This window comes from Mirounga leonina, unplaced genomic scaffold, assembly GCF_011800145.1.
Source record: "Mirounga leonina isolate KUSES-001 unplaced genomic scaffold, KU_Mleo_1.0 Mir_53, whole genome shotgun sequence".
Lineage (NCBI taxonomy): Eukaryota > Metazoa > Chordata > Mammalia > Carnivora > Phocidae > Mirounga > Mirounga leonina.
In genome coordinates this window covers 13,310,098-13,337,825 of record NW_023270807.1, presented here as the reverse complement: position 1 = coordinate 13,337,825, position 27,728 = coordinate 13,310,098, and the positions used below count along the sequence as shown (strand labels likewise).

The 27,728-nt window shown below is 41.9% G+C and overlaps 1 protein-coding gene across 1 annotated transcript; it reads left to right on the top strand.

Moving 5' to 3' along the window:
- Nucleotides 1-27,080, top strand: ADGRF1 (adhesion G protein-coupled receptor F1). The gene is made up of 14 exons (XM_034990724.1): nt 1-69; nt 1,387-1,444; nt 3,494-3,643; nt 4,878-5,051; nt 6,726-6,826; nt 7,969-8,027; nt 12,080-12,240; nt 13,593-13,756; nt 15,326-15,514; nt 17,201-18,574; nt 20,375-20,416; nt 21,464-21,523; nt 25,094-25,160; nt 26,864-27,080. The coding sequence occupies exons 1-14, from the start codon at nt 1-3 to the stop codon at nt 26,935-26,937; spliced, it is 2,742 nt and encodes a 913-aa protein (XP_034846615.1). The 3' UTR covers nt 26,938-27,080.
- The last annotated feature ends 648 nt before the right edge of the window (nt 27,081-27,728 follow it).

Genomic DNA, 27,728 nt, shown 5'->3' with positions numbered 1-27,728 from the left:
ATGCAAGTCCACATGCTCTGGCTCATCTCTTTCTTCACCCTCATTGAAGGCCAGGAAGGCTTCCTGGGGGTGAGTTGGCATATGCCCCGTTTTCCCTCTCTACCACCACTCTTCTCTCCCTCTGCACTTTGAAAACCCGTCACTCTCTCAGCCACTGGAACTACATAATTTAATAGACTTGGAATCAGAAGTCCTGGGTTCTTGTCTCAACATGATCCACATTAGCTATGTGTAGCCTTGGACAAACAGTTTCATCTCTTGAAATTTAAGAGGACCTAACTGCAAAATAAGGAACTGAGCCATCATAGAGATCTCTTCTAGCTCAGTACATTCCTTTATATGGTTTCTTTGACCAAGGAAAGGCATAAAAATTGGCATGGTCAATCCTTGGACTCTCTTCCCTAACTACACTCACTTTCTTGACGCTTTCATCTAGGATCATGGTTTTAATGTTCTCTATATTCTGATGGCTCCCAAATTTACATCTGCATCTTGACCTTCTCCCCTGAACTCTACACCCACCTATCTACTATCTCTGTGGTATCTCCAGTTGGGTGTTGAATAGGCCCCTTAACCTAATATGTCCAAAACTAAATTCTTGATTTTTTTCCCTCACCAAACCTGCTTCTCCTTTCCCATCTCAGCAAGTGATATCATTGTTCTTCCGGATGGTTGGGCAAAAAACTGATTTTCATGTTTGACTCTTCCCATAATCCCTATCTAAACCATTGGCTCTTGTTTTGTTTTGCTTTGCTTTATCTTTAAAATACACCCAGAATTCAAACATTTCTCACTACCTCTATGGCTACCACCTTGATCCACACCTTCAGTATCTCTCACAGTATGTCTCACCTGAGTTATTCAATAATTCCTCAGATGCTCTCATTGCTTCTGTGCTTATCTATTCCTAACATGGCTGCAGGATTGAGCCTTCCAAAAAGTAAAGTAGAGCACTGTCACCTCTGTTCAGAACTCTCTGGTGGGTTCCCATCTCACTCAAGTGAAAACTAAGCTGTTGCCCTATAAAGATCTACACAGCCTACCTCCTTGGAGATACTCTCTGATCTCACTGCCTGTCCCTCTCCCCTTACCCACTCCACTGAGCCACTCTGGCCTCCTCACTCTGTCCTCACATGCCAGGCATATTCTTACCCCAGGGCTATTACACTGCCAGGAAAGTTCTTTCTCCCGGGATCCTCACTTCCTCACCTCCTTCAGGGTTGTGCTCAAAAGTTGCCTAAGGGAGGCCTTCCCTAGCCACCTCTCCACCATCCCTGACTTGGATTTTAGATCCATAATTTCAGTTCATCTGGGAGAGCCAACAAGGCCTAGGAAGTACATCTTTACAGAACCCTTCCATAATTATTCTTGTTTTCTTTCAAACAGAGAAATGAAGGCATCAAAACAAAAAGAGGACTCAGTGTGAATAAGAAAAAACATCCAGGTGAGTCTCCCTTAGGGAGTGTGGTGCAGTAGACCTTGGTGCCAAGGGACCAAGGTTCCAACCTCAGTGGTGTTTCTGACTGGTTGTATGATCTTAAACACACTATTAAACACGTTGAATCTGGGAAATGAGAATAATTGCAATCCGTACAAGCAAAACATTTGTGAAGATTAAATACATAAAAGCATAGTATCCTGCACCATACCTGGCAAGTAGCTATTCCATACTCTTCTTTTCCTTCCTTATCTTAATCCTAACAGTGTTAATTAGTGGGCACAGCCCTTAGTCTAGGAATAGGTTGTGTTCTGAAATTTAATTTGTTGTTCTGATGTTTCAAGCACTGACTATATTTCCTCATGGAGACAATGATACACACAGATGGTTGTTAGGCTCCTGTATCAGCCCACAAAAGCCTTTCTCCAGGGCAGTGATCTGTCATACAACAGTGTGCTAATAGTGTCATTGACCTTACCACCACTCAATCCTGCAATTCTCCAGAAAATGAAATAAAAATTCAACTTGGAATGCCATGAAAACATTTTTCCTGACAGTAAAAATACAGTTAGTATTTAGTGAGCTGTTCCTAGGTGCCAGGCACTATTTTAAGTGCATTAGATGAATTAAATCCTCACAATGACCCTCTGATTTAGGCACAATGGTCATCTTTATTTTACAGATGGTGAAATTAAGACACACGGCTAGGGGGCAGGAGGAATGATTCAAACCTAGTTAGTCTGGCTCCAGAACCAGTGCCATAAGCCTCTGACACTGACTGTTCCCCCCACCCCACCCCACCCCCCGACTTCTTAACTGCTTGGGCAGTGGGAGCAGGAGTCCCCTTAGCTTTCCCTACTTAGTGTGGTTCCCAAGACCTGGGACAGAGGTTCCAGCCTGCAAGGAGAGGGAAGAGTACAAGGCGGGGCTGAGACTCTATGCAGTGAGATTGTGGAAGTTATGGCAGACAGGAAGCTCTTGTCCATGTTCTGGGACATGTCAGACTCAGCCAACTTCCTGCTACCTTCTTGACTGCTTTCTGAAAAGTCTAGGGATTAATCTGCTGGTTTCCTTCTCTATAAATTTCCCTTCTGCCTGGCTCCCTGGGCCCCTAAGGAATGGGAGAGTCTCAGAGAAGCTCCCCATCTCATCTGTCCCTGCAGAAAGCATGGATGTCTTGAGAAATCTGAGACTTCTAAGAGATTTCACTGCCAGTGGCAATCAAAGGAGACCCAGGATAAAAGGATATTCACCTCTTCCCTCTTTTTCTCTAAGGTCCTTACATTCCTAATCTGGGGTGCATAGATGAGCTTGGGACAGTCTGGAAACACCATGAAATCTTGCACTATGTTTTATGTGAATGTGCCTAAATGAGTTCTGGGAGGGAGACTACTCCTAGGATTCATAGTCTCCTGAGCCCAGAACACATAACAGCCTCTCCTTAGGGAAACAAAAGGTGCTGCTCAGGAGTGATAAGGCAGAGACGAGGATGCAGAAAGCCTCAAGTAAGGTTTGGTTTGGTTTTGCTTTTGCATTTGCATTTCATATAAGGTACTCAAAGTTGGCTAATTATTGAAACCTCTTCATAGGAGAAAAAAGGGCTCTTTGGAGAGGAAAGTGTGAGACTGGGGGTTTTATACTGAACATCCTTCAAGGAGACTGGAGCTGGGAAAGCAAGAGGGAAGAGTGACTAGGATTTTCTCACCTCTTCTCCCTTGGGTCCTGAGGTGTGAAACTTGACCTTGGATGTGTCCTGAGGAACTGTGTAGAGTCAGGAAGGTGATTGATGCCAGGATGGGTCAGGGAGAGCGGGAGCAGCTGTCCTGGCAGGATGGGAGAATAGACATAGGTCAGGCACATGTGGGGCTATCTGCAAGTGTTCCTCTGGAGGCTCATTTTTACTTAATGTCTGGATGAGCAGAAGTCAGTAACAAGCCACGTGGCATAGCCCAGCACCCCTAGACGACATGTGACAAACACTTCCTGGTGGTTTCCTTGGCAATATTTCTCTCCCAGACTGAAAAAGGAGGCTCCTGACTATCTTCCTCTCTTTAGGCCCAGTCCAGGAGTATGAGCTGCTGCTTCAGGTGGCCTATAGAGATTCCAGGGAGAAGAGAGACTTGAAGAATTTTCTGAAGCTTCTGAAGCCTCCATCATTATGGTTACAGGAACCAATGAAGATTATTAGAGCAAAGGCCACTACATGTAAATCTGCCCTCTGGGGACTGGGAGTGGAAGGGGGAAGGTGGGCAGCAGTTGGGATAGGTTAGGTTATGCTATGGAGACAATCATCCCCACAATATGTGTGGCTTGAAAGAACACATGTGTTATTTCTTCTTCATGCTACATCTTTATTGCAGGTTGGCAGCAGGGTTGTGTTGGTGTGGTCACTTGGGAATCCAGGCTAATGAATCACACACTATCTCAAATGTACCCAGTTGGAGCCCAAAAGAAATAGAATATTCAAGGGTTTCACATTGGTAGTTGAAGTCTCCAACTTAGAAGTGACACACATTAATTCTGCTCATAACTTATTGACCCCAACTGGTTTCATGGCCCCATTCAACCTCAGGAGGCCAGGATATGTCATCCTACTATGTGTCCAGAAAACAGCTAGAAGTAATTGACAAACAGCACTAATGATTACAATGCTGGGTTTCAGAGATGTTAAATGATTTGTTTAAAGCGGTAGTTCTTAAAGTGTGGTGCCCACATTAGCACCAGCAGCAGTATCAGGGATCTTAATGGAAAAGCAAAGGCCCCATCCCAGACTTACTGAATCAGAAACTTTGGGATGAGACCCTCCAGGTGATTCTGACACATGACAAAGTTTGAGAATCATTCACTATATATCATAATGCATATTTTCACAAAGATGTCTGGTGACTTCATCCCAATTTTTTGGTCTATTATAAAGGATGCCTTTTAATGGGTGTTTTAGGTCAGTCAGTAGGGAATGAGCACACAGAATTGGCTGATGGAATTTTTCTTCATGACTCTCAAGAAAAGAAAAAGTCTCTCAGTGTTTGCCATCTTGCTTATGGGACCTACCCAAGAATGGTGATAGGTGGATGGGAGGAGCTTCCAGTAAAATAGTGGAAAAATACCTTCTAGAACTCTCTTAAATAACTGTCAGGTTAACACACCCTCTTCTGCTTCTCTTTCCCATTCCAAGGGCTATCTACTGGGCATCCATCCTTCTTTTGGATGGTTGACCCAGCCACTTGATTTTATGTTTGCTAAGTGTCTGGTATCAGGCTCAGAATCTATTGAGTTGGACATATCCTTACCTTAAACCTATTGCCATCCTAGTTTTATCCTTCTAGCTCTTGATGAGCACACTTGGTTCAGATTCTAAGTCAGAGCCAAGGGTGAGAACTCAGCGTTGGTCAGTTTATAAACCAGATCCTATGAGACCAAGCCCTGTTTTTTTGTGCAGACTGTGGCAACCAGAATGGGGTTTTGCACTGTGCCTGTGAGGATGGCTACACCTGGTTTTCTCCCTCATGCCTTGATCCTCACAAATGCTACCTTCACACGGCTGGAGGGCTCCAGAGCTGTCATTGTCATCTCAACAACTTCACCCAGAGCATCAATTTCTGTGAAAGACCAAGTAAGCACAGAAGGGTACTAAGAGGAGAGCTCTGGTGGGGGTGGGGGGAGGGGGGCCCTCGGCCCAACATGGCACAGGGAGGGAACTCTAGCTCCTCACCCATGTGTTAACTCTTTGTCTCCCTGAACAGAACTAGTGTTTGCAGGGTCATCAAAGGACAAGACAATATACCCCACTAGACCTAGCTAGACACAGGGAGAGCTTCACAAGTACAGAAAATTCGGAAATGTGAGTTGATGATCACTTCAACCTTCATCCAGCTCAGCTCTGCAATTCTGTGATTTTATCGAGATTGAGGGGGATTCATGAAAATCTCAAGTAGGGGAACTGCTTGAGTAAATACAGTTTTTTTTTTTTTTCCTGCCTTCTTTTCATGGCTTTTGCCAACATCAATTTCCAGAAAAGAGAAGTCTAGAGAGCAGGGAGGAACACAGGGTGATTATACTGAAATGTATGTTCTAGATGGCCAACAAGTATGTGTACTGAATGCATCACCAAAACAAAAGAGAAGTTAAAGGTCTAGCTTAGGAAACCAGTGGAAGCTGAGGGAGCTAAATTTCCTTAGGTTTATGATCAGTGGATGAAGAAGTGAGCCAAATGATGTGGGCTCCAGGGCCTGAAGGACTTTAGGAAGTTTCCTCAGAGACGACTCCAGTTATCTTGAAGCTCTGGATTCTGGTAGAGCTGTGCAAAGAGAGGGAGAAACTGAAATAACCCAGCTTTCCTGGGCATTCCTGGCTCCCCTTCCCAGGACCATGCCAATTCGCGATGGCCACACGTATTTATTGAACACCATCTTTATACCCAGATCTGAGGCAAATTCTGGGAGGACACAATGAAGCATTTCTCTTTCTCTGAATTAGCAGCCTAGCTGGGGAGGCTAGGCTGTAATACAAGAAAGAAGACAGTGTAATTTCTTCAACAAATTTGAACGAAAGCCTACCTTTTGAAAGGTGGTCTGTGTCTGATGCATCTTGAGGAGATACAAAGATGGATCAGACAGGGATTACACTCACAAGGGTCTCCCCAAAGTGGAGTGGGGACATACAAACATAAATGCTCACAAACAGATATGTGGGTACAAGAGGTTGTAAAGGGATATGAAAAGAATACTGTAAGAATTTAGAGGAGGGAAAGAATCTTTGCATTTGGAGATCAGGGGAGGTCTTGCAAAGGAGGTACATTTGACTAAGCCCTGAATGAAGGATAATCGGGGTTTGTCCATATGAAAATGGGCAACAACCTGTCCCAGCACAGAAAAGCACCAGCGATGGGCAAGCAAGGGGTATATTGGAATTAGCAAGTAGTGTTTTATTGTTTTTTTTCTTTTTTAAAAATTTTTCATAAGGACGGTGTTTGAGCTCAAAGCCTAGATGGGCACACATTTCAGTGTTAAGTGACTGCCTTTCTTAACCACATGTGGGGGGCACGCATTTACCTACTTATAAGGTTGTCTTGATCACCAGCACCTTCTCATTATATTCCAAATCCACACCTGAGAAGTCTAGTTCTGTGTATGCTTCCTATATTATTTTAGGTGAGCATTCATTACAAGAAGAAATTGAAATACTGCTGTTGAATAGATGGGCTTCAAATGTACTTCTGTAATTTTATGCTGTAATAAATTCAAGTGAGTAATTTTTATGTCTATAAACCTCTTTTTATTTCCCATAGAGGTTTGGGGCACTTTCAAAATTAATGAAAGCTTTGCCAAAGACCTTTTGAATTCATCTTCTCCTTCATACTCCAAATATGCCACTGGAATTGAAATTCAAGTAAGCACTTTCTACTTACTACATAAGAAATTGTTGGCTAAACATAAGTTCAGATGTTTTCAATTCAGCATGTTTATTTAATACATATTCTTTTTTTTTTTTTAATTTTTTATTCTTATGTTAATCCCCATACATTACATCATTAGTTTTAGATGAAGTGTTCCATGATTCTTTTTTTTTTTTAAGATTTTATTTATTTATTTGAGAGAGAATGAGAGAGAGCACATGAGAGGAGGGAGGGTCAGAGGGAGAAGCAAACTCCCCGCCGAGCAGGGAGCCCGATGCGGGACTCGATCCCAGGACTCCAGGATCATGACCTGAGCCGAAGGCAGTCGCCTAACCAACTGAGCCACCCAGGCGCCCATTTAATACATATTCTTAATTATTAACGTTCAATGAGTTATTACAGAGCAGTTAATCGCATTGCCCACAACTGATGTATGTTGAACATTTTCTTTCTGGGAGAGTTTTAGCAGTTGATTTCTTTCAATTTCTCTTGTGTTCACTTTTGCTCATTTATGTGAGTCATATTCTAGCAAGGATTCTTGGTTATTTTCTGTTTTTTATTTGTCAAAAGAAAATTTTTCATGCTCTAGGCTCAATTGTCAGCATTTGGGATTCGTTCCATAAAGAAGCCTCACTTATTAGGGGCTAAAAAGAATTACTGAGCAAAATTCTGGACTGTGTAATGAAGTCTCAGAAAAACTAAATCAGTGTCCATCTGCCTAGGATGTTGGTTCAGGTGTCATTTTCACTGAAGCCATACCCACAAATACTTTCCAGATAGATTCAGTTTAAATGCACATGGAAATGTATGGCTTATTTTTGTGAAGGAGGAAACAGATTTTGGATACATTTATATTATCTGGCACCCAACACCCTATTCTAAGCCATTGGTTCTTCCATCTTTATTTGCAAACTCAAAATAAATGACTGTGTGTGTGTGTGTGTGTGTACAATTCTTAACTGTCATTTGAACTGTATTTGTATAATATGCAACTAACTACCTGCTGTGGTATCTCTTTTCTTTCTCCAGTGGTTCTGTTGGTTTATTTATTATCTGCATCAATTTTTTTTTTGCTAAAATATCTTTCTTGTATGGGGACAAAGATCAACATATTGCCTCTTTTTCTCTTTGTAAGCTTAAAGAAGCATTCAAAAGAATTCAAAATTTTGAGTCAGTTCGTGTCACCCAATTTCGGTAAGTAACACAATGACCTTAGAAGGGCATCCCCAGAGGGCCGCCTGGGTGGTTCAGTTGCTTGAATGCCCGCCTCTTGATTTCAGCTCAGATCATGATCTCAGGGTCCTGAGATGGAGCCCTGCACTGGGCTCTGAGCTCAGCAGGGAATCTGCTTGAAATTCTCTCTCTCCCTCTCCCTCTTCCCCTCTCCTTTCATGCTCTCTTTCTCTCTAAAATAAACAAGTAAAAATTAAAAAAAAAAAAAGAACGACATCTCCAGAATTGTGCAGCTATCCTGCAGAATGCCTAGTGCAGTTCCCAAATGACCTTGACAAAAAGCAGGGAAGAACTGGTCTTTCTAGTAGGATTCTTACTAAAACTGGACAAAAGTCTGTGGTGCTTCTTAAAGTCAGAAGAGGAAATTTAAAAGTTGAATGGCGTTCTCCAAGCTATAGATCAGAGTCTGGAACTGCAGACCCACAGTTGCAGAACTTGGGATGAAGCAGGAGATCATGGTATGCATGTAAGGGAAGGGATGAGGGGTGGAGGTGAGGGTTGTGGGTTGCAGAGGAATGGTTTTTCTCTGTCCACAAGCACAGGGGGGTATGATAAAGAGTTGTATAATTGGGAGCCATGAGGGGACCCTAAGGTGAACTTATATTTTTATGTAGATATGTATGCACCATAGCTCAAAACCCAGTAGGCATTGTCTACAGCAAATAAAGAGATATTTAGTAAATTATCCTTTTGCTTATGCTTTCATTCCAAAAGTTATTTGGTTAGTTAGCCATGTGTGCATTGATTACTATTAATGGTCTACTTGATAGAGGAAGTGGCTTAGAGGTCAGAGAACTTGACTTCTTATATATATATATTTTTTTTTTCACAGTTAACTTAAGGAACAGCTATAGGAAATTTTCAACAGCATTGCTATAAATATACTGTCCTGGATATTATCCTTCCAGTTATCTCATGTTCTTATATAAAGGCCCATGTGTATAATTTTCTTTATAATTCAATGCTAGAAAAAACACTGCTTTTTTCTTATACCAAGGTCTATATAATGAATTATATTTTCCTTTCTGACTTTGCAGTCACTGAATGCATAGACAAACTTGAAACTCAATCACAGTAATTTTTGTATTCAATATTCTTATTTTTCTTTACCTTTGTCCTGGTTTTCCATTTATAGTTCTAATGCATATTTCATTCCATATATCTTATGAGCTGTCTCCAATAATTTGTAGATAAAATTATAAAGTAGGCATAAGTCTATAAATTACAATTATTTAGGTTTTACTCTTTATGTATATGATTTAAAGTAAATCTTAATCTCTTAGTGTCTCAATTTACTTCTCTGTTGAACAGGACTGTTAAAGCCTGAGGAATCTGATTTAATTCATTAAGTCAAATGAAATAATAGGCAGGACAATATTTTGTAAACAATGTTTTGTTGATAGAAGAGCCATATCAATGCAAAGACACTATGACTCTCACTACATAAAAGAGTATTTGGATTTATTCAAACATCGTGAGTGGTAGTTCAATGTAGTGGATAAGAATTTGTTATTTGGGGGCGCCTGGGTGGCTCAGTCGTTAAGCGTCTGCCTTCGGCTCAGGTCATGATCCCAGGGTCCTGGGCTCGAGTCCCGCATGGGGCTCCCTGCTCAGCGGGAAGCCTGCTTCTCCCTCTCCCACTCCCCCTGCTTGTGTTTCCTCTCTCACTGTCTCTCTCTGTGTGTTGAAAAATAAATAAAATCTTTAAAAAAAAAAAAAGAATTTGTTATTTGGAACATCAGAGATTCTAATCCATCAGTTAATAATTAATAATTACCTGACCCAACTTCTCTTTGGGACTCTAGCTCCCTTATCTACAAAATGGGGACAATACAATGTTTACCTCATGGCATTATTGCAGGATTTACTTAATATATGTGATTTCACTAGTTTTCATGACTTCAAACACCATGTGTACACTGATGGTTTCTAAATTTATTACTTGACCTTGGCCTCTCTCATAAAGTCCAAACCTAAATATTTAGTCCAAACCTAAATATCCAACTGCCTGTTAACATCTCCACTTGATTTTCTAGTAGGCATTGAAACATTATGTGTCCAAAACAGGGGTCCTCCAACTTTTCTCCTTAAAAACTTTAAGCTACTTCTCCCACTGCTGTGTCCATCCCAGTTACAGTGATGCTAGTCTTCCAGTTGCACACATCCAAACTCGGAGTCATCCTTTGTAATAATTTTTTATTGAGGTATAATTTACATACAGTGATAGCTCAAGCCTTATGTGTACGGTTTCATAAGCTTTGACAAATGCTTGTACCAGCCACCTTTTAATGAGACAGAACATTTTTATCACCCCAAAAGTTCCCTTTTGCTCCTTTTCAGCCAATTCCATGCCCACCCCCTACCTCCCACCAGAAATCACCACTGCTCTTATTTCTATCATTGTAGGTTAGTTTTGTCTATTCTAGAACTTCATATAAATGGAATCACCCAGTGTGTAGTTTTTGTGTGTGTCTGGCTTCTTTCCCTCAGCATAATGTCTTTGAGAGTCATCCTTGTTTTTCTGAGTGTCAGGGGTTCCTTCCTTTTGTTGTTGTTGTTTTTTTAAGATTTATTTATTTATTTTAGAAAGAGAGAGCGAGAGGGGGTTGTGGGAGAGGGGCGGAGGGAGAGGGAGATAGTCTTAAGCAGACTGCCCACTGAACGCAGAGCCCATTTGGGGCTCGATTTCACAACCCTGAGATCATGAACTGAGCTGAAACCAAGAGTCAACACTCAACAACTGAGCCACCCAAGTGCCCCCAGGGAGGGGGGTGGTGGTTCCTTCCTTTTTATTGCCCAGTGCTATTCCATTGTATGAATACACTGCAATTTGTTTTTCCATCCCTTGCAGTCTTTCTTGACTGGTTCCTTTCTCCATTCCCAGCAATCTTCATAATTCCTATGGCTCAGTCTTCAAGTACAACCTGACTACTCCCCACAAGCACTGCTGCCAAGTTCAAGCTACCATCACCTCTTTCCTGATGGGTCCGCCTGTTTCCCTGCTTGCCTCCCTTCAGTCCATTCTCTGCAGCAGCCAGAGTGACGCTCTGAAGCAATAAACCTGAGCATACCACTAACTTTTACTAAAGAAAGAAACCTTTTAATAAAAATAAAGTTCAAACTCTAAGGCCCTACCCAATCGGCTCCTGGCTACTTACCTAGTATCATCTCCTACCATTTCTCTCCTGCTCATTGAAACTTAGTTATGATGAAATCAAATAATTTATTTTTCTCTTCTAACTTAAACTGATTTCATTGAACTCAATTTATTCTCCCCAGGAAAATTCAAACCCACATTGAAGCCTTTCAGTATTGAGAAGCAACTCTGGTTCTTGACCTGGCAGTTAGTCTTTAACTTTGTCTAACTCATAGGCATTTTCCTGCCTCAGGACCTTCACAAATGCTGGCATGCTACACCGATGTTCTTTGTAACACAAGCCTTTTCTTCTCATGGTTTGGGCCTCAGCTTTCACCCTCTGCACAGAAAAGCCTTTTCTGACCAGCCTTATTTAAAGTGGGCCTCATTGGGACACCTGGGTGTCTCAGTAGGTTAAGCGTCAGACTCTTGTTTTCGCCTCAGGTCATGATCTCATTGGTATTGAGATCAAGCCCTGCCTCGGTATCTGCACTCAGCTGGGAGTCTGCTGGAGATTCTCTCCCACTGCCCCTCCCTCTACTCATGCATGCGTGCTCTCTCTCTGTAAAATAAATAAATAAACGACTAAATCTTTAAAAAAATAAAGTGGGCCTCATCTCCACCTGCTATTCTTATCACTGCATCTGTCCCTCATAACACTTAACTAAATTTATATATATTTTATATACAATTATATTATTACTTATATGTGGTGGTTACTGGTTTCTTATTTGCCTTCTCTTCTCCCCTAGAATGTAAGCTCCATGAAGGCAAGGACCATATCTATTTGATGTGTTCCTTTGGACCCAGTGACATGCCTACACACAGCAGGCCCTGAGTGACTGACTGAATAAATCTCATTTTTCTTTCCACATAGTCATTATAGAGATGGAAGCATCATGGCCGGATTTGAAGTCGTGGGTTCCAGCAGCACATCTGAGCTGCTGTCAGCCATCGAACAGGTGGCTGAGAAGGTGAAGGCAGGCCTTCGCAAGCTGTTCCTGCTGGAAGACGGCTCTTTCAGAGTATTTGGAAAAGGTAATTCTGAATTCCCATCCCCCGCTGAGGTTACAGGGATCCTCTACTTAGTAGCTCATTTGTGTCTTCAGGAAGTAGACTGGACATGTTTCTGATACAGAATTGTTCTAAGACTGATTTTTAGAAGACAGAGGCAGCTGTTTTCCCCCCAACTCCCACCATGATGAAACTCCATTTCAGCTGCCTGTTTCAGATCCTTGCGGACCAGCCATGTGGTCTCCAGCTCCCAGGGTAACATTGTGGAACACTGACTTCTCAGCAGGTTCTGATGGAAATCACTCAGCAAGAGTGTACTGCGACACATGCTGAAAGAGCCCTGGGGCTGACATGTTCCTAAATCATAATCCAAGGAACCCAAGAAAGAATGCATGTATCTAGATCTTTAACACACACACACACACACCCACACACACCCACACACTCCACTACTTTTCTTCAGATTTTTTTCCTCTTTCTTTTTTACATTCAATCTTAAGCCTCTTGTACCTGGATATGTGCCACTTTCAATAACATTTATTCAACAATACTTATTAAATGCCGAAAGTGTCTTGGCACTTAGGACACAGTACTGGGAAAAACAAGCAAACATCAAAGCCCTGGAGGATCTTCCATTCAGGGTTTCCTTCTCCTGGTCCCAGTCATGGTCAGAATATACTACTTGAGGGGCGCCTGGGTGGCTCAGTTGGTTAAGCGACTGCCTTCGGCTCAGGTCATGATCCTGGAGTCCCGGGATCGAGTCCCACATCGGGCTTCCTGCTCGGCGGAGGGTCTGCTTCCCCCTCTGCCCTCTTCCCTCTCGTGCTCTCTCTCATTCTCTCTCTCTCAAATAAATAAATAAAATCTTAAAAAAAAAAAAAAAGAATATACTACTTGAGGGCCAGCTGCAAGCATAACTATTGGCTGGTCACAATGTGAAAAGCTTTTACAAAGGGTAAAAAGTAGGATGTGTCACCCTAAAATGGTGTAAACATATCATTATTGCTTTGTTCCATAGCTGCTTGCAGATCTTCTGATTTTCTAACATTTCCTGTAAACTCTTTCCTGAGAGTGATCATACCTTGTTTTTGTTTTTTTTTTCCACCTGATGCTTATTAGTTTATAGCTCACTAAAAGCAAAATTGTTGGCACAGGTCAGACACCTGAGGGCAAGGAGAGGCCTTGGGGAGGGCATCAGAGAGGAGAAAGGGTACTGAGAAGAATGAAGCTGGGCATCAAGGACAAATTTTTACTCCTGACTTTTGCCTGGGTTTTGTCTCTGAAAATATGACTTCTAAAGCACTGCTGTATACTTTACGTAGAGTGCCAGGATATTTATACATTTTTCCTTTTTGTTTCCATTTTTTTTTCCCCAGCCCAGTGTAACAGCATTGTCTTTGGATTTGGGTCCAGGAATGATGAGTATGTTGTTCCCTGTAGCAGCGGCTACACTGGAAACATTACAGCCAGGTGCCAGCCCTCTGGGTGGCAGATCCTCAGGGAGATGTGTGTGCACTCTCAGCTGGAAGAACTGAAGAAGGTAAAGCATCTCTGTCTTGTGTTTTAAGTTTCACTGTGGGCATCTCTCAGTGACATGGCTAGGTGGAGAATAATAAATCAGTTTGTCTCATTGGTCAGTGCACAGAAGTCAAGGGTATATCAGACCCTGGAAAACATAGGCAGTGTTGGCATGAGTAGCAGAGTCTAGCTAGAAGCCAAGAGAGTCAGAAAAAGTCAGAGTTGATGGTTCTAGTGGGGAGGGAACTACAGAGGAATGAATCAGTGCTGAAGACGTCTATGATAGATGGCAAAACAGCAACTAAGCTGGTCTTAGAAGTCCCGAAAGCCTGGGAAACAAAGATCCAAGTAGAGGTGTGAGTCAGAAGCTGTAAACTCAGTACAAGTAAGGATGTATACATGTCAGAAATCTGGGCAGGGAGTGGGTCAGCCAGAGATGAACCATATACAATGACCGAACTACCTTGGATCTTAAGGGTCATCTGGCTTATCAACCTGTTTTTATAGATCAGGTGATGAAAGACTAAGAGGCTAATGGTCCCTCTGGTAGCAATAGTGTTGAACTAGAAACAGTCACTTGATTTCCAGTGCAGAACTATCACCTCCACATGATGTTTTCTTAGGAAGGTTCAAGTTCTTAAGGCAAGACAGATACAAAAATGGAAGCGGTGGTGAGGAATTTGAACTCAAGTCAGGAAAAAGAGGGACTCTGAGACCAGTTCACAGACATTGTTCTGCAAATGGATGTCCAGATTGAGCAGAACTTCTCTCCCAGCCAGAGACCCTACTACTGTAGATGAAACTCAGAATGGTATTTCTGAGCTTTCTGAGGTTTACTGCTCCCTTTCTGAGGTTTTTCATCTGTAAACTGGGTGGGGGAGATTGGACCAGATAGCTTCTGGAGTCCATCCTTGCTCTTGCTTTCTTTGCCTCGGTTCCGGACATGGACCATAGCTGGGACTAGTGCAACCCAGATATGAGGGCAGGCAGATCCCATGTGCTATGAGCAGAGAATACCACTGTCAGCTGAGAAGAGCAAAAAGAAAAACAGATGAGGGGCGCCTGGGTGTCTCAGTTGGTTAAGTGTCCAACTCTTGATTTCAGCTCAGGTCATGATCTCAGGGGCATGAGACTGAGCTCCCGTCAGGCTCTCTCTCCCTCTCCTTCTGCTCCTCCCCACCCCTCTCATGCTCACACTCTCTCTCAAAAAAAAAAAGGAAAACAGATGGGATCTGGCTCCTGGGTTGACTTGTTTTGAATGGAAAGGAATATCCCTATTTGGCTGCCTTCCAAGATAGCTCAGTGTAGTGGAAGCAGAGAGGAGCCTCAAGGAAGCAAAACTCCAAACCCAATGACAAAGTGTGGTCAGATCTCCATGTATCTTCTCATTCCACAAGGATTTCTCAGCAGAGTATAGTGGATATAACAGGACTTAGTACCAGTAGACCCTACCTTTCCACTTCTTAGCTGGGTACTGTTTGGAAAGTCACCAAATCTCACCGAATATCACTTTCTGTATAATTAGGATAATAATTTATATGAAACACAAGCATTTCATTGTTCTGTGGAACTTAACCATTTTTATTCCTAGAATTTCAGTGTGATCACAGGCAATGCCACCGAGACAGCTGTGTCATCCTTGGTGCAAAATCTTTCCGTCGTGATTCAGCAAAACCCCTCAACCACAGCTGGCAATCTGGCTTCAGTGGTGTCAATTCTGGACAACGCCTTGTCCCTGTTACTGGAGAACCATTTCAAGGTGTCCAATTCCACAATGGAGGTATGGTCTGTGCTTATAGGACTCCCTTTAGAGGCTCAATCTCTCAGGAGGAATGACAAAGCCCGAGTTGAAGTCTCACTAATGGGAAAAGAATGAAGGGTTATGGAACAATCGTTGTGTGAGCCTTATTGCCACCTCCACAGTGTACCAAAAACTCATGGAATCAATTATGTGAGTTCAAAGCAAGAGGGAGCCACCTCTAGGCAGGCTTAGAGGAGGGGTGAGCATCTGCACCAAATGACACTGTATGAGACAGGTTCCCACTGTTTAATGTCTTTGCAGTTGTCTTTTCTGTGGCTATGAGCTCTGACTTTAATAGTGTATATTTTAAGAACTTCCTCTTTTCGACTGGAGAATTCATGATTTAGTTGGGTATTTAAAAGTTAGCTTAAATTTTATGCAAATAAAACTTGCTTAACTAAGAAATGCAAATAGGCAAAAAAAAAATGATATCGTAATCTGGTCACCCTAGAGTAGCCACTGCTTGCATTTTAGGTATCATCTCAGTGCCTAGAAAATGAAAAGTAACACATAGCAGGCGCTCAATAAATATTTGTTAAATAAAAGTCCTTCCAAACATTTTGGACGTGTGCATTTTATATGTTAAAGTGTATAATATTTTTGCAAAAGTGGATTTTAGAATTACACTGTTACATATCACATGATTATACTTTAGCTATATAAGTTGACATTATGTCAGAGATGACATTAAATGTAAATAAGTTAAAACCCTGTGAATCAAAGAGAAGATGCTCAAATTTGTTTTGTTTTGTTTTTTTCAAAAGCCTGACCTTGTGTTGTTTACAAGAAACCAACTAAAACAAAATGACACAGAAAGTCTAAAAATAAAATGAAGGGCACAAACAGAGCAGGCAAACAGAAACCAAAAGAAGGCAGAGGTTAGAGGGCAGCAAAAGAAACATGCTATGGGATTCGGGGCCAGAAGCCACAGAGGGCTCATTTAGGGTAAGACTCGGTCAGAGTGATGATGCCTGGGGCAGAATGCCTGGGAACCAGAGCTCTAAGCCAGAGACAGGACCCTGTTGGGGAAAGCAACACATTTCAAGGACTTGTTTGGAAAAGGAATCTCTTAAACTAAGACTGACTCTTAAAACCCACAACAGTTCCATGTTTCTCAGTCACTTGTCCGGTGCTTAAGGATTTTTGCTTTATATTCTCTTCTTTTGCTTTATATTCTCTTCTATTAATTCATAAATCCACATGAATTACAACTTGAATGTCCATGACAGGAATTTAGAACTTCCGATGTTAGCGAAACAAACATAATGTTGGAAAGCAGTTGAGAATAATGTCTCACTCTCTGAGCCTAAGCCTGAACAGTGAGACAGGCATGTTTGTCTTCTCTGAGGAAGGAAGTTGGCCCTGATGCAGTGCACATCACAGGATTCTTTCTCAGCTATGCTGGAACCCCAGTGTGCATAGGAATGCCCTGGGGAGATCACTCTGCAACTTATATGATTCCGCTGACCCAAGTTTCTTAACCCAAAGCTTTCTCTTCCACTGTACAGAGTGACTAAACTGATTTTCGCCGATGAGTTTGCTGTGGTCCTCATCTGGGCCAACTCTCTGGGCAATTGTGCTGACCCTAATACTAATGACTAGCCCCTCCTAGTGCTCTGACCTGCTTATTCAAAACACAAACTGACTTTCATCCTTGTATTTCAGGATGTCATCAATATAGCTGACCACATCCTGAATTCAACATCAATAACCAACTGGACAGTGTTACTGCAGGAAGAACAGCATGCCAGCTCACAGTTACTGAAGACACTGGAAAACATCAGTAGCCTCATACCTCCAACAGCTCTGCCTCTGAATTTTTCTAGGGAATTCATTAACTGGGAAGGTATTCCTGCGTCCCAAAGCCAACTCAAGATGGGTTACAACTATCAGACCGAAATGCTCCCCCCAAATGCCTCCATTCCCGTCAGAGGCCATGTGTTAATTAAGTCAGACCAATTCCGGTGGCCCCTTCCAGAAACTATTATCAGCATGACCTCGTTGACCCTGGGGAATATCCTATCCGTTACCAAAAATGGAAATGCGCAGGTCAATGGGCCCATGATATCCACGATTATTCAAAACTATTCCATAAATGAGATTTTCCTGATTTTTTCCAAGATAGAGTCAAATCTGAGCCAGCCTTATTGTGTGTTTTGGGATTTCAGTGGTTTGCAGTGGAACAATGCAGGCTGCCACCTGGTGAACGAAACTCCAGACACGGTGATGTGCCGATGTACTCACCTGACCTCCTTCTCCGTACTGATGTCACCCCTTGTCCCCCTTGCCATCATCCCCGTGGTGAAATGGATCACCTTTGTGGGACTGGGCATCTCCATTGGAAGTCTCACCTTATGCCTGATCATTGAAGCTCTATTTTGGAAGCAGGTCAAGAAAAACCAAACCTCCTACACACGTCATGTTTGCATGGTGAACATAGCCCTGTGCCTCCTGATTGCTGATGTTTGGTTTCTTGTCGCTGCCCCTGGAGGCTCCAGCGTAAACCTTCCCGGAGTCTGTATAGCTGCAGTGTTCTTCATGCACTTTTTCTACCTCTCCTTGTTCTTTTGGATGCTCACGCTCAGCATCCTGCTGGCGTATCGGATCCTCCTCGTGTTCCATCACATGGCCATGCCTTCAATGATGGCTGTCGGCTTCTGCCTGGGCTATGGGTGCCCTCTGGTCATATCTGTCATCACGATTGCAGTCACACAGCCAAGCAATGACTACAAAAGGGAAGACGCGTGTTGGCTTAACTGGTCTGATGGGAGCAAACCCCTCTTGGCCTTTGCTGTTCCTGCACTGACTGTTGTGGCTGTGAATTTGGTGGTGGTGTTCTTAGTTCTCACGAAGCTCTGGAGGCCCACTGTTGGAGAAAGACCCGGTCAGGAGAACAGGGTCACTATTGTCCGCATGGGGAAGAGCCTTCTCATCCTGACCCCTCTGCTGGGGCTCACCTGGGGCTTTGGCATAGGAACAATAGTGGACAACTGGAATCTGGCTTGGCATGTTATTTTTGCATTACTCAATGCATTCCAGGTGAGAGCAATAAGAATAGCTTTTTTTTTTTTTTTTAAGAATGACTTCTTATATCATCAGGTGACTGGAATCATTAGAGAGAACTGAGGTTGGTAACACCACTCTGGAGGCTATCGTGTCTCCCCACCTCCAGCAGGCCTGTAACCAACAATGCCTGGCAACAGTGAATAGAAAATAAATACATAAACAGACAGCAGGATCCGTATTTTCCAGCAGTTATTCTCATACTGAAGTAGAATATTAGGCTTCTTCAGGAATCCATCCTAGGATTATAAACATTTGAGTTCACAGAGCTAATATTAGTGCCTCTTGATGCCAATCTAGTCCTCTTTCTCTTGGGCAGACCTCTGCAAAAGCACACAGGGAAAGGGAAAGAACTCAGGAGTGCTTGTTGACTCTGAATGGTGTGCAAGAAGTCTCTGGAGCACAACAGAGCAGGATCTGGCAAACTGTAGCCAGCTCTGTTTTTGTCAATAAAGTTTTATTGGACCACAGCCATGCCCATTTGTGTAGATACGGTCTGTGGCTGCTTTCTTTACCCTGACAAAGTTGAGCAGTTCCACCTGTACGACCTGCAGAGCCTAAAACATGTCCTATCTGGCTCTTTGCAGAAAAAGTTTGCCTACATCTGCTGCAAAGCATGGGTTTTACATTCCGTAATCAAAAAGTGTTCAGAGAGTAGGTGGACAAAGTAATCTTTAGGTTTCCCTGAGTCTGGAAGAGAGCCTTTAATCTTGGTTCAATGAAAGTTTGCTGGTCACCTCTGCACAGTGATTCAGGGCAGGGGTGGTTAAACGTTTGAGCTGTGGAGTTAAATAGGTCTGGGCCCAAATATGTCACGTTATCAACTGTGACCTCTAAAAAATTACTTAATGTCTCTTTCAGTTCTCTCATCTGTTAGACAGGGATAATATTATTACCTATATCATAAAGTAAATTAAATGACATAATTTAGCTCTCAGCACAGTGCCTGGCATGTAGGAAGTGCTAATCTGTCTTCTAAAAGCATATTGAATGGAGTACTGGGTGTTATACGCAAACAATGAATCATGGAACACTACATCAAAAACTAGTGATGTAATGTATGGTGATTAAAATAATAAAATAAAATTAAAAAAAATAAAAGCAGCTGGTTCTACACCTACATCAGCACACCAGTGAACGTTTCGGTGGTAGGTACGGATGGCAAACCCCGGGAGCACGTGCCTAATGGTAGCAGGTGTAGGGAGCTTCTGCCTAGAGCAGGTCCATGGTGAAATGCTGTGGGAACAGGCAACCACTGAGGGTGTTCTGACTGGGAGGAAGATCTCCAGGTCTAAGAAAGCCTCTGCCAAGAGTTCCCCAAGGGCTGGACTTGATGGAAAGGGTGCAGATATAGGTCCTCTGCTTAGGGTTGGACCTCAGTGCCTGCTGCCGTCACAGATTTATGTGCACTTAGTAAATGTTTATTTAATGCCTGCTCTAAAGAAAGACTAAGCCATAGAAGCAAATGGAAATTATTTGTTTGGCGTTTAGGATGACACGAAGGGGAAAAGAAAGCTCCGCATGCATTTAAAACCTTATTCACTCATTTATTTGTTTATACCTTCAACAAAAACATTTTTTTTTTTTTTGAGTGCTTTCTTTGTGTTACGCCAGGCATGGTGGAGTCAGCCTGTGTCCTTGCCTTCGAGGAGTCCACAGTAGGGAGACAGGCAAGAAACCAATGTTGGGTGATAGAATAGTATTACACAGCAATGCTTTCTTCTCTGAAGAAGAAAAGACCACACAGGTGATTTATTCCTTTTTTTTTTTTTTAAGGGTTTTTTCATCTTATGTTTTGGAATGCTCTTGGACAGTAAGGTAGGTGTGTTGATTTCTCTCTTCACCTCCTTCTTCTAATCCAGGCATCCAGCCCTTCCCCTTCACTTCTAGGCTCTTACTTACATATAAGAGGTGAGACCATGGGTACTCTTGTCATCAAATTCTATAATTTTATAAAAGCCAGACTCAGTGAAAACACTCACTGTTGATAGGAAAACTATATAGAACTAATCACAAATATATAATGTGCTGATAAGAAAACAATATAGAGCTAATCACAACATATAATCTAAACATTATAGAAAAAAGGGAAATTGTTCTTACTTTTCATTTTGCTACTTTAATCTATGGTTTGGCAATCATCAAAGAGCAAAAATACTTTCTGGAGGAGTGGATTCCCTTTTGGTCTTTTATTAAACGCATTCATTTACATAGAATACGCTGAAAGATGTATCTACTTCTACATTTCTGGAGTTTTATATGGTAAATATAAATAGCCTTTAACATTAAATAAAATCTCTAATGAAGGATGACCAATATAAGGAAAAGATGATAGAAAAAATTTATATAAACTTGTTTCATTATTTTTCCCAAGCGTTGAGCAATTCTGTTGAGAGAGGGAAAGACAGTAAGCAAACTAAGTGATAGAGACTTTGTTTTTAATAAGAAGATAAGAAGATTTTATACTTAGCACAATTGTAGCACATACACAAAATCCCTTTTTACAAAGAAGCAATTTGCTATTCTTGATTGGACTGAATAATTCTCTCAGTGGCACTATTCACATGGTTAGGAAACTCTTTACTTCAGAGATAAATTTTAATTTAGCAATTATTGCCAATTACTATTGTCTAGAATCTGAATTACTATGGCTTTTGGTACTGTTTTTGTTTAAATCTAGATTTGTTTATAGGTAAACAAACAAATAAAAGAAATCTTTTCATCAGATAGCCATGCTGATGGTCTAGTAAGTGCTTCCAGGAAATACCTCTATTAAGTAACATTCCCAATCTGCAGTTTTGTTCTGGATTTGTCTATTATGATTGTATATGTGCCTCTCCTCAATATTTCTTTGTTGCCTTCTAGATGCGACAATTGCTGTTCAGCAAACTGTCTCCTTTAAGCTCTTGGAAGCAAGCGTCCAAGGTAATTAGCTCCTTCTTCTATAGGTCTGATGCAGGAAGTTCTGGTTTTACACTTTTCTCTGTGTGCAGTCCCACAGCGAGCCCACTTTTGTGTTACCCTCTAAGCCTCCGTCACCATTTTATTTAGTCTTTCTGGTGTGTGCCCAGCACAGGGTCGCTACTCATAAAGTTGAGTGAGTGAGAAAATGACCCAGGGAACGAGTGAACGAGAAGCCATGGGAAGGGGCAAAGATGCTCAAGCATTGAGGTCTGTGCGTGCTGTGGTGGGCAAATGCCTTTGAACCATATCATTTGCTTTAGTCGGACTTGCCTTCCAACATCTAAAGTCAGTGAGAACCTTTTCTCTGCCTGACTTTCTGGACCTCCTGTAGATTATTTTACCTTCGCAAAAGGAAAGGGTGAAATCTTGGTTAACTTATAATATGCGAGGGGCGCCTGGGTGGCTCAGTCGTTAAACTTCTGCCTTCGGCTCAGGTCATGATCCTGGGGTCCTGGGATCGAGCCCCTCATCGGGCTCCCTGCTCGGTGGGAGGCCTGCTTCTCCCTCTCCCATTCCCCCTGCTTGTGCTCCTGCTCTCGCTCTCTCTCTGTCAAATAAATAAATAAAATCTTAAAAAAAAAAAAAAACCAACTTATAATATGTGAGATGTTCTCTGAGTTTTCCCTCTTCAGCTGGCATAACTGACTCAGACCCTTGCAACTTGAGCTCCTAAATCTACCAACTGAGACATTTGGATGGAGACAGAGGATTCCTGTTTCTTTCTTTGCCATGAAAGTGCAGTCCATTGAAGGAGAGTAGAGTTAGCAACAAAAGCCCTCGTGTTCATATTTTGTATTTTCGAAGTTGATTTAGACCTCTGCCCTTCAGCAAAACACTGAAGGCCTTTCAGAAGGAGCTCTAAGGCAGAGATTTCTGGGTCTGATAAAAGCCAACTGACTTAAGTGCCTGAAAAGCTACATGGTGTTTAGAGATTTTTACAAGGGACAGTATAATCTTTTGAAATAATAATTTTTAAAAAGTGAGGAAATTAACGTTTGACCTTAAAAATTTTCTCTGGGTCTGCATTTCCTAGTATGGGGCTCTGCTGTGAATTAGGGAGCAGTGGCCCCATCGCCCGCAGACCTGCCCTGTTATTTCTGACTCGGTAACCGATTGGCTGAGTGATCTTAGGAGATGGTACCATTCGGTTTTCATTTTTTTCAACTGTGGACATTAACTGTTGGACTAGTTCTCAAAGCAGAAGTTCTGACTTTCTGTGATTTGTGAGTTTATGTCTTGAAGAACTAAACTCTCTTGAACTGGAGAATGTGAAACTAATAAATCAGTCACTATGCTTAAGAAAAGGAGGGAACCACAGCCTATGTGACTGCAGTATAGAAAGACCTGTTGTTAATAAAGTGAGACACGACACCCCCCACCCTGCCAGGAAGTGAGGGTTTTTCTCATTTGAAAACCAAAGAGAGAAAAACACCCCAAAGTAAATTAAAACAAGAACAAAAGTAAGGATGCCCGACAGTGTTTTTTCTCTCCGTTTCTAATGTAAACTGTTGACACTTTTCTTTGCATCTTCTGGATTTGTACTCCTTTCCCCATGTCATTTTTAAATCAGATGACAAAAATGGGACTTTGTTTTCAGGTTAGGTGGCTCATTTGCGTTAAAATAAATGTATATTTGGCAAAAGAGAAGATGGGTGTTTGTAATTTTTTGAGGGAGTTTGAGTGTAAAGCAGGAAACCAAATTACAGCGGTTGAGGAAGGAGAAGGTGAGGAAGAGATACCTCAGTGGGAATGTTCCTGTCAAGAAACTTGTTGTTAGAGAAAAGAGAGTGAGGGTGGAAACCAGACGCAGACTTGGGACCAGCAGCGACGGTACAGCTGAGTCATGAGGATGTGAGCAAGTCCATCTGCCGGGAGGGATGAGCCAGCAAAGAGAGTCTGAGAGAGTCTGAAGACAAATGGGGGTTGTGGGGGGAGGAATGGCTGAGGGAAGAGGATTCCTGGAAAGGCAGATGGAGTGGCTGGACTGAAAATGGAGGGATCAGCCTCTTCCCCGGACATAGGAAGCATCAGTCTGATGGCAGATAGAGCAACGTGTGCAGATTGAGTCACGTTGTGAGACAATTCAGACCTGGATACCTTTTTGTTTTGTTTTGTTTTAAAGTAGGAGAAAAGGCTATCCACTAAAAGATGGGAAAATGGATGGTAAAATAGAGGTCTTAAAAGGGTAGTGAAAAATTGGGTTGTTGGATGAAGGGAATTAAAGAAGCCAAAAATATTCTCCACAAGGACCATCCCTCAAGCCACCGTGACACTGTGTGGACCTACAGTGTGGTTTCTCTCAAAATCCTCTCCCTGCTGGAGGCTCAGGGCCCCTTCCTGGCCATTCCATTGTCCCTGGCCGCGTTCTCTGTAACTCTTCTTCGAGAGACAGACACTGGTGGCCCCTACTGATTCTCTCTCCAGAGAGAAGAGATTTATTTATTAATGGTTCCAATGACTCAGGTCTTGTTATTTGACCAGCAGCTTAGCCCCATGTCTGAAGAGGCTGCTTTTCCCCAGACTGTGTAGAGTCCCTGAGTGTGTTGCAATCTAAGATTCTTCTCTCCAAATGGGGCGGGATGCAGTTTTAAATGCAATGATAACAACTGTAGAATTTTTCTTTAGGGTTATAGTATATGTTTCCTGAGTTCTGAATTCTAGAAAATCAGTTATTTTGCTTTGGAACTTTTGGACATTTCTCATTCCTGTCTCTATGATAATTTTTTCCCCCAGGGCTCAGTGTGGGGTAGCCATTTATATATTTCAGTGAAAATCAGGAGCTATCACCGGGCTGTCCACTGCATATAACAAGAGCCTATTTCTCCTGTCTTGATTTAGCTTCCTCATGACATCGACTATGGCAGGAAATAGAAGCTAATTCTTTCCAATATTCCTAGTGTCTAGCACACAGCGGTACTCAATAGGAGATGTGAAATTAATGAATAAACCAATTAACAGGTGGACAAAGACACAATGTATCTTAAACTTCTACCTTTCCCCATAAGTACATGTTTTTTATTTAAGTATTTTATTTCCATTAGATAATTCAGTTTTCAAAATTTGGAACTCCGTTTAGCCTCTGTTCCAGGTACTAAAAGATTATTCACAAAGGGATTAGAATGCTAAGATGAATGAGAATAAGGAGAAGTTTTATTTGAGACCATTTTTATAGAACTATTGTTTTTTTCTCAATGGGCTCCTCTTTTAGAGAGAAATGTGTGAACCAAAGAAATGTAAGCATGGGCGTGCAAAAAGGTAATGCTTTCCTTAAAACTGCTTTCTAGTTTGTTGTTAAAAGTTGTGAGAATAAACAGGAACACAAGATTCACTTAGAAATACACTCTTAGGCATTTTAAATAGATAAAAGCCAGAGGAAGGGTAAGAAAGGAGTACTCTAATTTCTTGAAAAGAGAATAGGGCACCACATAAGTGAAGTAAAGAATCGCTAATGACATTAAGATGTTGGGAAATGCAGAGCATGACTAAAAGAATACTACTAATGTCCCAACGACTTGTTTTTCTTTGATGCAGCAAGACTCATCAGATGTACCTGCCAAACCCAAATTCCCAAGACCTTTCAACCCATTGCAGAGCAAAGGTGAGTTAACAGTAAGCCAGATGTCAATAAAAAGTGGAAGAATGTGAATATATCATATGAGGAAAACTGAAGGGCTACTTTTAAATTTATTTTTATTTATTTTTTATTATTTGAGGGAGAGAGTGCACAAGTAGGGGGGAGGGGGCAGAGGGAGAGGGAGAAACAGACTCCTCGCTGAGCAGGGAGCCTGATGCGGGACTCAGTTCCAGGACCCTGGGATCATGACCTAAGCTGAAGGCAGACACTTGACCAACTGAACCACCCAGGCACTCCCGAAAGTCTACTGTTTTGTTTGTTTTTTTTTAATTTAATTTTATTATGTTATGTTAGTCACCATTCATTACATCATTAGTTTTTGATGTAGTGTTCCATGATTCCTTATTTGCATATAACACCCAGTGCTCCATTCAATATGTGCCCTCTTTAATACCCATCACCAGGCTAACCCATCCCCCCACCTCCCTCCCCTCTAGAACCCTCAGTTTGTTTCTCAGAGTCCATAGTCTCTCATGGTTCATCTCTGCCTCTGATGTCCCCCCTCCATTTTTCCCTGAAAGTCTACTGTTAAAAACCTCATGTGAGAAGTGCAGTAGAATCAGTTGGCCATGTTTCTGGAGCTCATCTGGATGGTGCTCAGGGCTGATAGACCATGGTCGGGAAGTTGATGCTCATGGAGACCACTATTGTCCCTTTTAATTTCATCACAAATGGCAGCCATTTCCTCACTTAGACATTCTATAAATCGGTGACATTGATCATTGGGGTCATGAGGTGCAGGAATGTGGTTAGACGAACACCAATTGTGTCTTGACTGGAGAGTTACCCTTCTTGTGCCAGCTGCTGAGCAGTGGGCATGGGCCAGGTATTTATCCCCAACAGACATACCCTCTCAAATGTTCCCGCCACGGAAGAAGCCACCAGCTGCTATGCGTGAGAAAGCACTCTCCCCTCCACCTGTGACATGCATTGTTTTTATGCTCATGTATTGGCTGTTGTTAAAGTCAATGATATTCAGCTCCTGGAAGACTGCTATGTAAGCATTGCAAATAGTTGCCCTATGCCTGGAGGAGAAGAGTGGAGCATGGGAGGTGAGGAAGAGTCCCTGCATTACAATTCAAGCTGAAGTCATCTTTAAGTGCCCAAGTTCCATTTCAGGTTAAATTATGTTAATATCTTTATTAAAGCAGGGAAATGGGCCTCTCATTTTAGATTGCAAGCAAAATTATTTGACTTCTAAAATAAAGTTCAAGGTTCTGAACTTGAAAAGGCACTTGCCTCCCAAAATGTTCAGCATGCTCACCCAGAAGACATGGGTCCCGTTATCACTGTCACCAACCAGCCTGAGTGCTTTTTACAAACGTCTTAACTTTTTGGATATTTGTCCTTCATCAGTAAAATGAAAAACGAAGAGACCACGAAATTTCCTTCTAGCAATAACATTTTATGATCTCAAATCTACTTTATCTCATTTCCCAGCATTACCTGAAAGATGTGATGGTTCTCTTCTCAAATGAGAGATGTCTGACAAATGCAGGTCTCTTTGGCATTAATGAAATACTGTCAACCAATTGCCTCCTGTAGCCTTCCCATCTTCCCAGAACTGGCCAGAGTTGTAAGGAGTTGCACAGGCTTATTTTCATTTTGGTCTCATGCTTGATTCCAACATAGAAACAGTAACTCTTATCCTCTCTTTCCTCTCTTAGGCATTTATACATTTTCTCATACTGGAGAATCCTCAGACGACATCATGCTAACTCAGTTTTTATCATCTGAATAAGGCTGCGAACCATAAAATCAAGAAAAAATTTTTGGTGCAACTTGACATTTAGAGCTAAATGTCAGTGAAAAAATTAGCTCAATCTTAAATGGAATTTTCTGATTTAGGAGTCTGGAATAAAATAAGAAGGTTTCAGCAGCTTCATCACTGCTCTTTGTATCTTCAGTTAAATGGAATGATTTATTTCCATGTGGTTTGATTCAAAGGAATTGCTTCATAAGTGTAGAAAAGTAGGTTTTATTGGAAATTGCGTCAGTGGTACCAGCTTTTCACTGCCACAAACTATGAGTTCCTTTCTTATAAAATAGCATTATTCATGTGGCATTTCCAGTTATCTGAACTGGAGTAAGAAAACTGCATAAAAATCACCTTAGATAAATTGATGGACCATGTGTGCTTTCTATCAAAAAGTCATTGGTGCAAATTTCCTAGAGAAAGGGCATTTCCCTCCCAATTTTTCAGTTGAATTACATGCTTTTTCTCACCTTTTAGGTTTAGTCACTTAATTTTGAAATTTAATCAGAAATAAAATAAGAAATTCCATTTCAGACAGCTTTGTAGGCATTAGTTGGGATGTATAATAATATGATTTCATAGGTAATGCAGTCTTTTTCTGCTTTCATCTGGTCTGCAGTCCAGTGAAGTGAGGTGTCCAGGCTGATCTAGAGCAGAGATGAGGAAACAGATGTTCAGAGAGGTGGGGTGACTTGTGGAGATTGGGAAGCCAGTAAAGGGGTACTGGGGACTTTTAGGATTCTGGGTTCCTAGTCCAGTTCTACAGCCCAGAATAG

Excerpts from the sequence above, each read along its gene's own strand:
- ADGRF1 (XM_034990724.1), top strand. The coding sequence starts at position 1 with ATGCAAGTCCACATGCTCTGGCTCATCTCTTTCTTCACCCTCATTGAA. Across the intron at positions 3,644-4,877 it reads TAGAGCAAAGGCCACTACAT|ACTGTGGCAACCAGAATGGG; the intron begins GTAAATCTGCCC and ends TTTTTTGTGCAG. Across the intron at positions 12,241-13,592 it reads TTTCAGAGTATTTGGAAAAG|CCCAGTGTAACAGCATTGTC; the intron begins GTAATTCTGAAT and ends TTTTTTCCCCAG.